Here is a 14,823-nt window from a genome sequence, read left to right as displayed (position 1 = left end):
ATGAAGCTGGTCCTGCTAAGAAGCGCCAAGCGATAACGATATTTGAGAAAATGGAGCGAGGTGAAGAGATGGGGAACCATTAAGATTCTGAACCTTCATGAATGCTTTCAAGAAATCCTTAGCTTAGCCCATGTTAAACTGCTACAGTTAGCAACGAAGGTTTTAAACGTATAATTACGACTCTTCTAGAAATCTTGACAGATGAGCTTATAGTTGATAGCAGTGAACACTATAAAGATTATACATAAACATTATAAACATTATACATAAACATTATATGATTTGTAAATCATAAATATCATTAGGTAATATTTGCTAACTGACTAGTTGTGGCCGTAAACATTTGACGTATTTATGATTAACATCCCGTCATAAATCCTTGTCAGATTAGCATGTGTAAAAATCCTGACATGCAGCGTACGGTTTGATTAATGCACATGTACAGAGCCGGGGCTGGTTTTCCTCTTAGACATTTATGCCTGTGTGTGTTTATAAAAGATAAAGTATTAATGTTTATACTGAACCCCGAGCTCTCCGTGTCTAACGTACCAGACATTCAGCAAACGATAACTTCACTAAGGTTCACACGCCCCCGTCCGTCTCAGGTTTATGAGTTTAAGTTGCTGGGGTTAAATGTCCTCGGAGTTCAACAGCCGTGTTAATGTCTTACAGCAGGAAATAAAACATGCTGACAAAATTCTAAAATGCCTTTCCAACTCCGGTACCAAAGATTAGCACCACCATTAGTACTTTCTGTACTGATTTATAAGAATAAAAATCTAAAGAACCCCCAAAAAATATTTATGTATTATTGTTGATAATATGTTTATTTGATGTTTGTTTTTGCCTATAGCCTTAAATGCATAAATTCTAATGTGTCCCTGTCATATTATTATTATTATTATTATTATTATTAATGATCATATTTAATTGACCAACACCCTGATATAGATTCCATATATAAAAACAATATATATATATAAATAACCATTATATTGTATTATGTTTGTGCTTGCTAAAATAAATATATTTATTATATGATTTAATAATATACCGAATGATTAAATATATTTATTTCTTTTTAATACATTTTATTTTACACATTTGTTAGGGATGCCAATACTTTTGACATACATTCTTAAAATATTAAAGGGCTTTGTTTAATACACAGAACAAATAATTGTAAAATATTATTTATTCTAGGAAAATAAAGCAAAAATGTTTTTAAACCACTTTTTCATTTATAAGACATTTAAGATTGTTTACAAAAACGGGGGAAGTTTTTATGTTATATATATTTAAATACATTTTTGTTGAAGTGAAAGTAAAATATTCTCTCTGTTTAACTGATGAGTTGAGTTGTGCATCATGTTAACTTCAAACTATTATTGTTTGTTTAAAAAGTGTCAATAATTTTACCCTAAACTCTATGTACTGTACGATTTAAGCATGTTTAATAATTAGCTGATGAAATGTAAATTTGTAGGTGGTTTGTTGTGGTTAGTGTTTATAGAGCTTCCTGTTTTTCCAGCACATTTTTATTCTACACAGTTTTGTTTAGACCAGAATGGACATGTTGGTAATTCCAGCCGCAGCACGGCTCCATGGTTTTATTTTCCACTGAGAGCGTACGGAGCCGGGGAGCTGTCAATCACACTGCGGTTGTAATGCGAGAGACGGTCTGAACTCGCAGCAGCACATGGCTGAAATAGCACTTTCCACAGAGCCATGGAGAGTGAAACCCAATCACAATCTCACAGAGAGGGAGAGAGGGAGGGAAAGAGAGAGAGAGAGAGAGGGAGAGAGAGGGAGAGAGAGAGAGGGAGAGAGAGGGAGAGAGAGAGGGAGAGAGAGGGAGAGATTGTCAGAGGAGGTGAAATTACAGCGTCTGTAATTTCTCCACGAGAACACATGCTAAACACCTGTTTGCAGGAACGCTAAGCAACAATCTGCAGCAAAACATCACTAACACTGTAACCGAATGCGAGTCCGGTGTGTACGGTTTAGAATCCGTGTTCAAAGCAGAATCCTCATCTGAATTCCTCAGCTGCAATAAAAATAAAATATGGGCTCTGTACTGTTGGTCTCTTCACTTTGATTGCAGAGACACCCTACAGTACTGGTTTGAGGACAATCTGGGACTCATGTCCGGCCTTTACGTGTTCTAGTTTTGCTGCCACAGACTTTTAATATCAGTGGTGCTGTTGTACTGAATATTAGGTACAAGTGTCCCGAGTAGTCCTGAAGATATCACAGCCGCGCTGATATTTAGTACAACAGCACAACCTCCAGTGTGATATCTCTCTTATACAACAGTTCCACAAACATAATTTAATATCAACAAATTGTTTTTTTTCTATTTAACCAGTTATTTTGCTCCACCCACACCTGGAGGAACTAACAAACCGTGACTAGCGGAGCTGGCGACCGACAGTTAGCAAGCGACCGTTAGTGTAATTAAATTCTTTCTGGTACTATGGAGGAGAATAAACCATGCAGGTGGTGGACATTCCTGAGAAACCTATTAGATTTACTACATATTTCCACTTATAGAATATCAGCTCTATCTTAACTTCCAGGTTCTGGGGTCGAATCCCAAATAGTGTTAAATGGAAAGCTAGTGCACTATGTAGGGTGTACAATCCCTTGTTCCACACACCAAGTAGTGCCCTTGATCAGGGGTTAGAGAGCGATTTGGGATTCAGCTTTGTAGCTAAGCGTTAGCCGTGAACCGAACGACACGGGCGCTTCAGAGGCGATTCAGAAGGACTTAGAAGTGATGAGTGCAGAGACGGCGTGTTGTTTAAGACGCCATAACGTTATCAGATGTGTGTTCTTACTGAAAGTGCTTCTGTGACTGGGTGTGAATGTGGGTTTAGTCAGACAGCTGCTCTCTCCTCAGTACTGCGGACCGTACAGACCTACTCTCACCCACGCTGAGACACACAGTTAGTCTCATTAATGATTATTAGAACGTTTAACAAAATTCTCTGCCAATAAAGCCATCAATTTTAAAATTGGTAAAATGTCTAAAAATTGGGTTAATAATCTAATAATTTTTGACTGTGATATTATAATATTTAATGGTAAATATATGTGACAATATTTAGAATCCCAAATAGCGGTGGAGTGTTTCTGCATTGCACTGTTTAATGTTTTTAAGAATCTCAGCCAATCAGGGTGCAGAGAAAATAAACATGTAGAACAAATAGCTGGTGCAAAAATCAGCCTCATTAGTAATATGTATCGACAGATATTGTTATTTTTTATGAATATTGTGTAACTCTAATAAATGTGTGTTTTGTTTGAGGTTCATTAGTGTCCGATGTCACAGATCAGACCCCGGAGAGTGATCACAAACATTGTGAGACTGTAATCATGGCACTAAATGATACGTCAGGTTTAGGAACCGAGCGAGAGACCAGCTGGGTTTTGCAAATAAGAAACAAACGCTAACCCAGAAGCTCCACCCCTTTTCCTGAAAAACTGGGAATATCATTACTGGATGATACAATCACACTTCATGGTCATGCACTCATCACTCTGTGAGGTTTCATTTTATTTACACTGACATTTATTTTTATTTCATCATCATTTCAAGGTGCAATGTGTTGAATCCTGGACTCCAGCTGTTTGTTTTCTTTTTTGTTGTTGTTGTCTTTGTTTTTTATTACTCCCTGCATGTTTTTTTTTTAACATTAGCAAGTTAAATTTTTCATTTATTTTATTTATTTCGAGGATCTAAACAATTTTATGAGGATTATATAAATGTCAAACTCAATAAATAACAATCATCTTTTGCATTTTTATTCAATTCACACTAGATACATGAGCCAGGTTTCTGAAATGTGAAAGCCTGGGTGAGTGTCGCCCTCTGGTGGCCAACATTAGAGGTAGCGTTGTAGAGGGGCAACAAATAACAAATGGTTATAAATTTTATGTTTATTTATAATTCAAATAAATTTTAAAAAATATATTTTTTTTTTCATGGAGAGACCATTAAATAGAAATAAATAGAGAATGTAATTGATAGGCTAAGTTAATCAATCATCAATCAATCAATTAGTAAGGTAAGCAACTGCAAAATAATTTATTTGTATTTGTTTTTTACTGTAAATATACAGACAGATAGATAGATAGATAGATAGATAGATAGATAGATAGATAGATAGATAGATAGACTGATTAGCCATAACATTAACACCACCAGCAGTTGAACTGATTCATTAATCACAAATTATACCCCTGGAAACTGTCGGCAGGATCACGGGTACCCAGAGCTCACCCATGTTCACAGGGACCGAAGGCCAGCCCATAAGGTCCAATCCCACAGATCACAAATCACTGAAATAAGTCAATGCTGGCTGAGATAGAAAGGCACCAGAACATCCAGCGCACCACGACCCGCCGTGCACAGGGTCCAGCAGGCAAAGAGCCCAAGGGCACCGACCCAACCTCCAAACTCCCCACATCCCAGTCTGATCCCACTCTGATCCACAGGGCCCCACCGTACAACACACAGAACAACAAAGCCCTGGTGCCAGATACCACAACTCCTGCCAGAGGAGGGAGCCACACCCAGAGGGGCAGAGCTGCCCCTGTGGCACAAAGGGAACCCCAAACCTAGGTGATGTTAATGTTATTACATCACAGCACAAAACAAAAAATATCAAATCTAATTTGTACCAAAGACAACATACAGAATTTCAACATATCCTTATCAATCTAGTGTAAGCTAATAGATAAGTTTAGCTTCACCGTTCAAAATTAGCACAGGTGTAAACAGGGTCGCCCATCACCCTACTGGGAGCTAGCATACACACAAACAGTAAAACGTTAGCCATTGTTACACTGAAAGAATACCGTGTAAAGGAAATGCTCACATGAGCAGGAAATATCTCTCCGTCCAAAAGAGCGTCAGTGTACACGCTGCGACATCCGCCAGCCACGTTAGCATTTTTTTAACTGTGAGAAATATCAAATCTCCAACGTTCTGTCATGGAGCGTTCCCTGGTTTTATTTACTGCCTGTTCCCACTGACTTTAAGGGATTAGCTCATGCTAATGGAAATGCATAAGCAGCATAGTTTGGATAAAATGCTAGTTAGCTTTGCTATGTAAATGCTAATCAAAAGCCAGATTTGCTATCAAAGTAACATTTTTATTTGTCACATACAGTACAGTATGATACGCAGTGAAATGATTACACGACTGGTTGTGACCTTAGAAAAGAAAAAAAAAAGGATGTAAGGAGACATAAATGCCAAAATATATATATAAAATATTCTATCTTTCTGTTACAATAAAATAAAATAAAGTAGAAAGTAGAAATATGTAAAGTATATGAAATGTAAGACTGTAAAAATGTAAGAAGTGCATAATTAAACTTTATTAAGTGTGTGGATTGTGCAATGTGCAGACAGCAGCAGTAAATAGGATGATGGGCCGCGGTGATATCGTCCATCTTCAAACTGCAGGAGTGCAAAAGAAGTCCTTTTGTATGCAAACATTAACCAGATTGTGCAGACATACTGTATATGTTTGTGTGTTTAGGCCTTCAGTCTTCTGCAATCTGCTAATATGCAAATGTTCAGTGTGGTAGTGAAGGAAACATAGCAAGTCCAATCAGTTCTATGTAGAGTTCTGGTTGAGCTGGAACTCTGGTTGATGGTATTATGAGCTAACATCTTCTTCTTTGTCTTTCGGCTGTCCAATCTGGCCTCTCTGACTTTATCTCCAAAACATCTAACATACGTTGTCCCTCTAATGAACCTATTCCTGATCCTATCCATCCTTGTCACTCCCAAAGAGAACCTCAACATCTTTATCTCTGCTACCTCCAACTCTGTCTTCTGTCTTTTCTTCAGTGCCACGGTCTCTAAGCATCGCTGGTCTCACCACTGTCTTGTCCACCTTTCCTTTCATTCTCGCTGATACTCTTTTATCACACAACACACCTGACACTTTTCTCCACCCGTTCCAACCTGCCTGTACCCGCCTCTTCACCTTCTTTCCACGCTCTCCACCCACAGGACCGTTGGCCCTACAGTAAGTACTTGAAGTCCTGCACCTTCTTTACCTCTGCTCCCTGTAGCCTCAACGTTCCACCTGGGTTCCTCTCATTCACACACATGTATTCCGTCTTGCTGCTGCTAACCTTCATTCCTCTCTAGATCTTCCTCCACCTGTTCCCTGCTCTCGCTACAAGGCACAATGTCATCTGCGAACACCATAGTCCATGGAGACTCCTGTCTAATCTCATCTGTCATCCTGTCCTTTACCAGAGAAAACAAGAAGGGGCTCAGAACCGATCCTTGATGCAGACCCACCTCCACCTTGAATTCATCAGTCACACCTACAGCACATCTCACCACTGTCTTACTGCTCTCATACATGTCCTGCAGCACTCTAACATACGTCTCTGCCACTCCAGACTTCCTCCTACAGACTTCCTCCTACTGCAGACATATTACAACCTTCCACAGCTTGTCTCTCGACACCCTGTCATACACTTTCTCTAAATAGCATAAATGGCATAAAGGTTATCATAATTTTGTGTTCACATATTTTTTTTTGTAATCTTAAAAGTAACATCTTGAAAGTGTTATGTATGATTATAGATTGATAAAAATAAATGTAATTATGTTTAGGTAATCAAGGTTGCGGTTATGAATTTATTGACTGTTATAAAATAAATAAAATAAAAGTATTCCTTTCCTGACTTCTAAACTATTATCAGCCCAAATACAAAACACCATTCAGCTAAGCATCTTAGTGATTAGCATGTGGCTAACATTGCTTTGTTTAATACTAATTTTATCTAACTAAGTGTATTTCAGTCCATCAGCATGTTAATTAACCCCCCCCCCCCCCCCCCTCAGCTCCTTATTTGGCCTTAGATTGAGTGACAAAAAATCTCAAGCATTTGTGATTAGCATAATTAACGTAGTTTCACTGAGTGACGCTAGGTTTAGTAATGCATTTCATCTCACACGTTCTTCTACAATCCGTCTGGTCTCTGAAGGCCGGCGTGATATAAACAGTAACAGATGGCTAGAAACTAAATACATGCTGAGCGTCTCACTTTTAATTTCTCTGGAGTTCCCAGACACTCGCCGACGTATTCTCTCTCTCTAAACTTTTTAATCTGACCTTGAGCAAAATCCCAGCAGTGACCAGCAGAGAGAGCTGAATGCATTTGTCTTAACAGGATTCATATAAAAGCAAGTAAAAGTTTGTCTAGACGCAATAGTTCACATGATAAATAGTGTTAGCACTGGACATAGTGTTGTGTCAGACTTTGTGGGTTGGGCAGCTGGTAAGTTTCTCAGTCAGTGGGTCAGTAATTGTTAGGGTGTACAGTTACTAGCTTGGGTGTTGGTCAAGGGGGTTGGAGAGTAGAATGGTTAATTAGTGGGTCAGTCAAAGGAAGGCAACCAGGGGGTCAGTAGGTTGTTAGAGGTGGGTTGGTAGGTCCTTCAGACACTGGATCAGTTAGTTCATGGAGTGTGTATGTACTGTATGCTGGTTGGATGTTGTTACTTGGTGAACTGAGTCAACTAAACAGTTTGTAAGACCGTTGAATCAGCTTGGGGATTGGTCAACTGCAGATTCAACTGTTTCGAGGGTTGGACAGGTAGAAAGTGAATCAGACAGCTACAGCAGTTAGAATGTTCAATTGGTGGGAGGTACATTGAGTGGACAGTTGGCTGATCAGACATTTGGTTGGTCAGTATTTGGGTCTGTAGACAAGCCATTTGGTGGGTAAGTTAGAAACTGGGTTGTCGGTCAATTAAGTAGTTTGGTTGGAGCTAAGCTTCCCATTCAGTGGATTGCATGGATATTTGTTTAGCACATTTGTTATTTTTGTGGCAACTTGGTTGTTGGTTTGACAGTCAGGGGGTTGCTGGTTTCCAGCCCTTGTCCTGGATGACCCCCATGCCCTACACTATTTGAGTGTTTATCCCGCTCTATTATGTCCATTTTAGTTTTCAAATGTTGTTAATGAGCTGATAAGTTAACTCCTGTATACTTGGTGCTGGAAAAATCACCCAGAAGTGCACAGCAGCAAGGTCCTTAAGGACAAGTTTTGGGAAGCACTTATATATACGGTATAATGCTAGGTCAGGGGGTCTGTAGATAAACCATTTGGTGGGTAAGTTAGGAACTGGCTTGGTTGGTCAGTTAAGTAGTTTGGTTGGAGATGAGCTTCTCCATCTGTCAGTAGCGAATTTGTCTGTAGGTGAGTGGGATATCATTTCATTAGCTGTACTTCAAAATAATATTATTTAAGTAAAAGTCAAAAGTAGTCATCCAAAATATTACTAAATAAAAGTAAGAAGTATTTGGTGAAAAAACTACTCAAGTACTGAGTAACTGTTTCATCGTAATGTCCGGTTTATTTTTATTTATTTTAAGCTGCCAGACAAAATGATTAAAAAAAAAATTACAAATTCTGACAAATAATATAATGAATGAAATAAATAAATTAAAATAAAACAAATCAATAAAAATAAATATCTTTACAAAATAACAAATTAAGAAAGAAGAAACACAAATTTCCCAATCTCACTTTTTCCCACAACACAAAGCTTTTGAAATAAATACCTACTGTAGGTAACATATATATGTTTGAACAGTGTAAACTATTCCCAGATATACTGTATATTCAGTTGACGTCCAAATGGATCAACAGATAGAAAATAACGTTAAAACGTGTGTACAAGAGGTCTCACTTCCAGCAGAACACATGTAAGAAACATTTTAGCCTCCAGCTTATTTGCTAATTATATATTTTAACATTACAACATTTAATAAAACAGCGTCATGTTTCCTCCGGTTAGACGGTGAGTGCTGAAATGTCTGTCTGTTTTGGTAGACATAAAAGACACCGCAGTACAAAGCTGTTTCTTTGAATTTTTATGTTTTCATTCGCTGTCTACCAAGATTTTTTTTTACGGCTATGTATGGCTAAGTTCCCGCTAAGTTTGTGTGTGGTCATGTGACTACATGTGGTTATAGTTGTTGCGGCTGACTGGTCAAACAGGGTCATGTGATTATTGTTGCTACGTCTGATTGGTGAAACACAGTCGCGTAGATTCACAGGCTGCATTTCTCTGGCAGAATTAAAGAATATCTATTGTGTAGAATAAATGGTTAGAAAAGTCGTGAGGTCAGTCACCAGTTATGACAGGATGATCAGGGTTCTGAGTCTAACAGCCAGTGGATCACTTGGAAGGTCAACAGGGGCCATACAGTATTATGATAAACAGAATGAGCAGCTCACCTCTCATATCTTCTGGTCCGAATCATTTGTTTTTTTGTCACGTGACTCTCATAGACGCTATGCCGTGCATTACACAGGAAACAGAATGGAACAGTTCTTCTCATGAGTCTTCTAGTCCGAGTCTTTCGTCCTTTTGAATCTATTGCTCTGCATAGTGTCTAAGGGAGTCACGTGAAAAAAGAACGAATTATTCGGACTAGAAGACTCAAAGGTAACTACTCATTTCTGTTTCATGTACATGTTTTGCGATTCTTAGCGCATGAGCTCCCAGTAGAAAATGAACACTCACTTTTGGAGACTACTCGTTCTTCTGAGTCACCTTAAAGACTCGTTCACCAAGAACGATTTGTTCATGAACGACCCATCACTAGTCAGCAGTTAGGTTGCTCAGTCAGTGGAATGGTCAGTGGTTTGGCAACGCAGTATGTGAGTTGGTCTTTCATTTGATCCAGCAGTTGGTTGGTCTGTCACTGTCAGTGGCAAAGAAAACTTTGGTCCGTACAAAACAGGTCAGTGAATAGAATAATTATTATTAAGTATTGGATAGGGTGTTTAATAGCCAGTCTGACCCCGGTGACACTGGTAAACACGCACATAAACACACATACACACACATACGCACACACACATACTTTATTTAAAAAAAATCTATCATGGTGCCAGATCACAGCTTGTCCTCAGCATGTTATACAGTTTCATAGCGAGAGCTCCAGTGTCTAATTATGGGACATCTCAGTTAACTGTCTGTTTAAGTTTTTACAACCGATACCAAACAGGAATGATACGTCCACCATTGCCATAACAACAACAACACACACACACACACACACACACACACACACACACTTCACTGCTCTGCTAAATGAGTAACCTATAATAATAAAGTTTTTATTAGTTCATAAATTATATTATATATTAATGTTATTAATATTAGCTTTTATTTTACCATTTGCATATTTTTTAAATGCAAATGGCACAATCCAGCAACAAAACAACAATGCAAGTTGTTAAGGGCAAAACATTTTTAGTTACTTTTGTCTGTTTGGCATAATGTGTGTTTTTTAAGAATAAGAATAAGAATACATTTTAAAAAAATGATGGAAGGATGAATTTTTATAGATTAAATACATTTGTTTAAATGTTTAATTAATATTAATTTATATACATGAAAAAAATAGATTTTTTTAAATATTTTATAAGAGTTTAATAGGCTCACAAAGAAAACAAAAGCAAATATGACATAAATAAAAAAAAACTGAATTAAATAAATGAAAATGTCAGCTAGGAAATGAGTAATAAAAAGTAAAAGAATTAAATAAAAGAAAAAAACTTTTAAAACATTATAATAATAGAACATAAATAAAAAGATCCAAAGAAGATTTTTAAAAATCAACTATTCATTTATTAATTTATTTGTTCGCAGTTATTAATAAAACATTGGGTAATCAGTCACCGGTTGTACAGATTAATTAATTAATTCCTACTATACAGCATATTTACACCTTTATTTTAAAGATTACTTCTTTTTTTTTTATGAAAATGGCACAATCCAGCCTCAGCTTTCACTCTACAGAACTAAGATGAGCCATTATAAAGAATAAGTGGTTTTTATATTAATAATAATAATAATAATAATAAGAAGAAGAAGCAGAACTGTGAAACAAAAGCTGACACTCACAGTTCAGATGCTCCCTCAGCTTCCGGAACAATGATGCTTTGCTGAACCTCCGTGTTGGCGCAGCTTCCTCCACCTGACCCTCCTCAGCCATGATGGCGGCCATGTTGTCTAAATTAATTTACAAATGAATGAACTTTCCTCCTCAAGATAAACTTGATGTCGCACACTCAGTCACTAATGTGTTAGAGCTCACACACTCGTTCCATGCTGAAAATTTAAAGCCTCGTTAAAAAAAAACAAAAAAAACAAGATGGGTCAGGTTTTATCACCGTGATGAAAATGTAGCCATGGTGTGGTTACGGTTTCAGGCCTTGAGTTCAAGTCCATGGAGATCCTCTCAGGATTGTCTGGGCGCTCAGTTTATCTATTTTAGGTCTGATGGATCATGCTGGACGGGATAACGTCTCTTCCGTGACCTCAGAGTGACCTTTTGAAGGGATCCAGTTTAAAAGTTTGAAATAGGTGCTGATATTAATTATATAGCTACTGCTTTCATCTACCTTCATCACTTTTATCTATCATCATCATTATCATCATCATCATGTTCAGATTAGAAATCTCTCTCTCTCTCTCTCTCTCTTTTTCTCTTTTCCCAGGAAAGCAAGACCAAAACTAAGCATAAGTAGCAGATAAAGCTCAAAAATTGGTCTTAGAGAAGCAACTGTTGCTGCAAATCAATCTGGAAAGTGTTATAAAACCATTTCCAAACAATCTAGAGAATTAAAAAGCAATTCAGGACAGATTCCAATGTGGACGCCCCAGCACATTCACTCCAAGGTCAGACCGTGCAATGCTCAGAGAAATACAAAGAACCCAAGAGCTTCATCTCAGATCCTACAGGCCTCACTGAGGATGTTTAATGTAATGTAATGTAGCGTAATGTAATGTATGTTGGAAATTTCCCCACTGTGGGATAAATAAAGGTATATCTTATCTGATCTGATCTGATCTTAAAGTCCATGATGGCACAATTAGAAGACAGAAATTAGAAGATGTAAGGGGTAGCCAGGAGAAAGGGATGGGTGATGATTTGGGATTGTTTTTGCAGACACAGGACCTGGGCACCTTGCAGTCATTGAGTTGAATATGATCTCCTCTGTATACCAGAGTATCCTAGAGGTAAATGTGAGGCCGCCTGTCCGACAGGTACCGTTTGGTCAAAACTTGGTCATGCAACAGGACAATGATCTGAAGCACGGCAGTAACTCTACATTAAATAAAAGAAAGTCCAGACCTTAACCCAACTGAAACGCTGTAGCTGGACCTTAAGAGAGCTGTGTACTGTATAAGCCAACACCAAAAAAAACTCAAACACTCAAAGTGATGTAAAGAAGAACAGACCAAAACCATGTGAGAGATCGATGAAGTCATACAGAAAACCATTACTGCAAGTTATTGCTGCTAAAGGTGGATCCACGAGCTACTTAAACAGGGGGTACTTATTATTACACACGTGATGTTTTCTTTTCGGGTAAATTCTTTTTTAATAAATAATTGTCACGGTGAAAAGTTATATTACGCTACGATCAGATAATTTTTATATTTTGTGAGCGGGCTGTTACTATAGAAACGATAAACTGTTTATTTCCATATTCTGATTGGTCAGAAAGTGTTAATCATTCTCTACAACAACAGCTCTAACAGAAGTGCAGGGTTATACAGTATTAATGCACATGAAACACATCACAAACAGAAAAGAGAAAAAAAAGAAACAAGGATAAATGAGTGATGAATGATGGATAAATGGATGGTTGAATAGGTACGGATTGGAAAAAGAAATGTAAATGTACAGGTCAGTGGAGGCATGAAAGGAAGGTAAAAAGAGATGAAAAGGAACAATGAGATAAAAGAGAGGATAAAAGAATGGATGGATGGATGGATGGAATAATAATAGGCTATAACAGAGTGGATGTGTGGGTGGTGAAGGTATGGATAGTGGATGGAAAAAAGTAAGAATAATGGATTCATGAATGGATGGATGGATAGATGGATGGAGAAAAGTGAAAGAAGAAATGATGGAAGTGTTAATGGGCAAAAATAGAATGAATGGTGGATGGATAGATGGAAATGGTTACCATAGTAACAGAGAGAAGTTTAGTCTTATTTATTTCAATAAAGGTAAAAGCAAGGCTGCTTCACAAGTACCCCGTTTCCCCGTTCCCCCCTTCCCCTGGGTGAAAAGTTTGTTTATGCCGTACACACGGAGACGAGTCTGACCTCCTGATCACTTACTGTAGATTAAACAGAGAATTATACAGACAGTAAATAAGAAAAGAATTTCTAACATGAAGAATAAAATCTGATCTGGTGGGTGTGTGACGGCCGCTGAACTCTCACCTTACGCTGATCAGACATCTGAAATCTTGTCGAAGCTTTGCAGTGCTCGTGTATAAAGAGGGAAATGGTGTGTTACGGTTTAAAATTAGCCGTAACTCATGTTTCAGTCCCCACTAAATTCCGCTAAAAGCGTCACTAAGAACTCGGCACTGAATTAAATATAGCGTTACGGTGTTCCTGAAGCATCTTGATAAGAGGAGCAGATGTTTAATTGCTAACAGACACATTTTTTAATTAAAGTTTAGCATCTCTATGTAGCATGTGTAAGCTTAGGCCTGGACAGAGTTTATTTTATCATTAATCGTTAAAATTATCCTGAAAAAAAATCTCTTATACACTTTTAATCTTATTATCTACAAATAACTTTTTCTGTTAAATCCATTGCATATGTGCATTTTACTGAAATACGGATTAATGGGAAAATAAGTGTTCCTCAGGGATCCATCTTTGGTCCAATTCTGTTACACATTTCTTGCAATTTTTTCATTAATCATCCGCATGTCCACCCACCTATCCTGTAGTTCTTTTTTCTGTCCATCCACATCCCATAAACCATTTTTTTTTATTTAATTATGCATCAAAACATGTTTTTATTTATTTTTTTACTATCCATCTAGGCATCTGATGACTCATCCAGTTTCTTTATTTGCCAACTATCTATCTATTCATTCATCCATCATCCATCACTCATTCTTCCTTGTGATGTGTTTATTGTGAATTTATATAAACCTGCACTACAGTCATTACACGGAATTACCCAACACCTTTTGACCAATAAAAATGTGTCTATGTGTTTTGTCTGTACATTAGTCAGAAATTTCAATGATATCTTGAGGTTTCATACATTGTAGAACCAGGAATCAGTCTCAAAATTATTTCTGTCTGCCTGTCTGTCTGTCTGTCTGTCTGTCTGCCCAGACAGATTTTGTCACATCATCACGCAAAACTGGCTAGACTTTAATTAAACTCTGTCTTGGGTATTTGCCTGAAGTTGCACCACAAATTGAATCAAAATGTTAAGTAAAAGTGATGTTTTGAGCAGTTATGTGCCGGATAGATACTCAACCTTACAGAATATGATTTCTTTGTATTAATAAGTTAGACAGAGAGTTCTGCTGTACAGAAAGACAGACAGACATGTACAAGGGCTTCACCCTCAAATAATAATAATAATAATAATAATATCACTGATTACATTAAAGATCAGCAGATTATTATTAGATTTAACTTTTTCCACAAACTCTTCAACTCTTTCTACTAAGTATGTTTTTACATGGGATAACCATCTCATTTAAACAGGCGGCATGTTGGCCTAGTGGTTTGTGCTGTGGCCTCACACCGCGAGGGTTGAGAGTTCAATTTCTGCCGTAAGTGAGAGTGTGAGAGAGAGAAACGGAAGAGTTTAAGAATGGGAATTCTCAAATCTACAACTTCTACAACTTTATCTTTTATATGGGTGTTTTTTTTTTAAAGGAGAGAGAGAGAGAGAGAGAGAGAAATCAGAGCACTAGAGGGAGCAAGAA

General features: G+C 37.5%; 1 protein-coding gene across 1 annotated transcript in view; it reads right to left on the bottom strand.

The window, feature by feature from the left end:
- Window positions 1–11,066, bottom strand: part of LOC128531351 (cytosolic carboxypeptidase 4) — a 107,325-nt gene extending 96,259 nt beyond the window's left edge. The window contains exon 1 of the mRNA XM_053505160.1: window positions 10,964–11,066. Within this exon, the coding sequence (XP_053361135.1) occupies window positions 10,964–11,066 (103 nt within the window). The remainder of the gene's footprint in view (window positions 1–10,963) is intronic.
- Between the last annotated feature and the right edge of the window lie 3,757 nt (window positions 11,067–14,823).

Source organism: Clarias gariepinus, chromosome 10, assembly GCF_024256425.1.
Source record: "Clarias gariepinus isolate MV-2021 ecotype Netherlands chromosome 10, CGAR_prim_01v2, whole genome shotgun sequence".
NCBI lineage: Eukaryota > Metazoa > Chordata > Actinopteri > Siluriformes > Clariidae > Clarias > Clarias gariepinus.
Note: the sequence above shows the minus strand (reverse complement) of the source record. Positions and strands in the feature narration are given on the sequence as shown.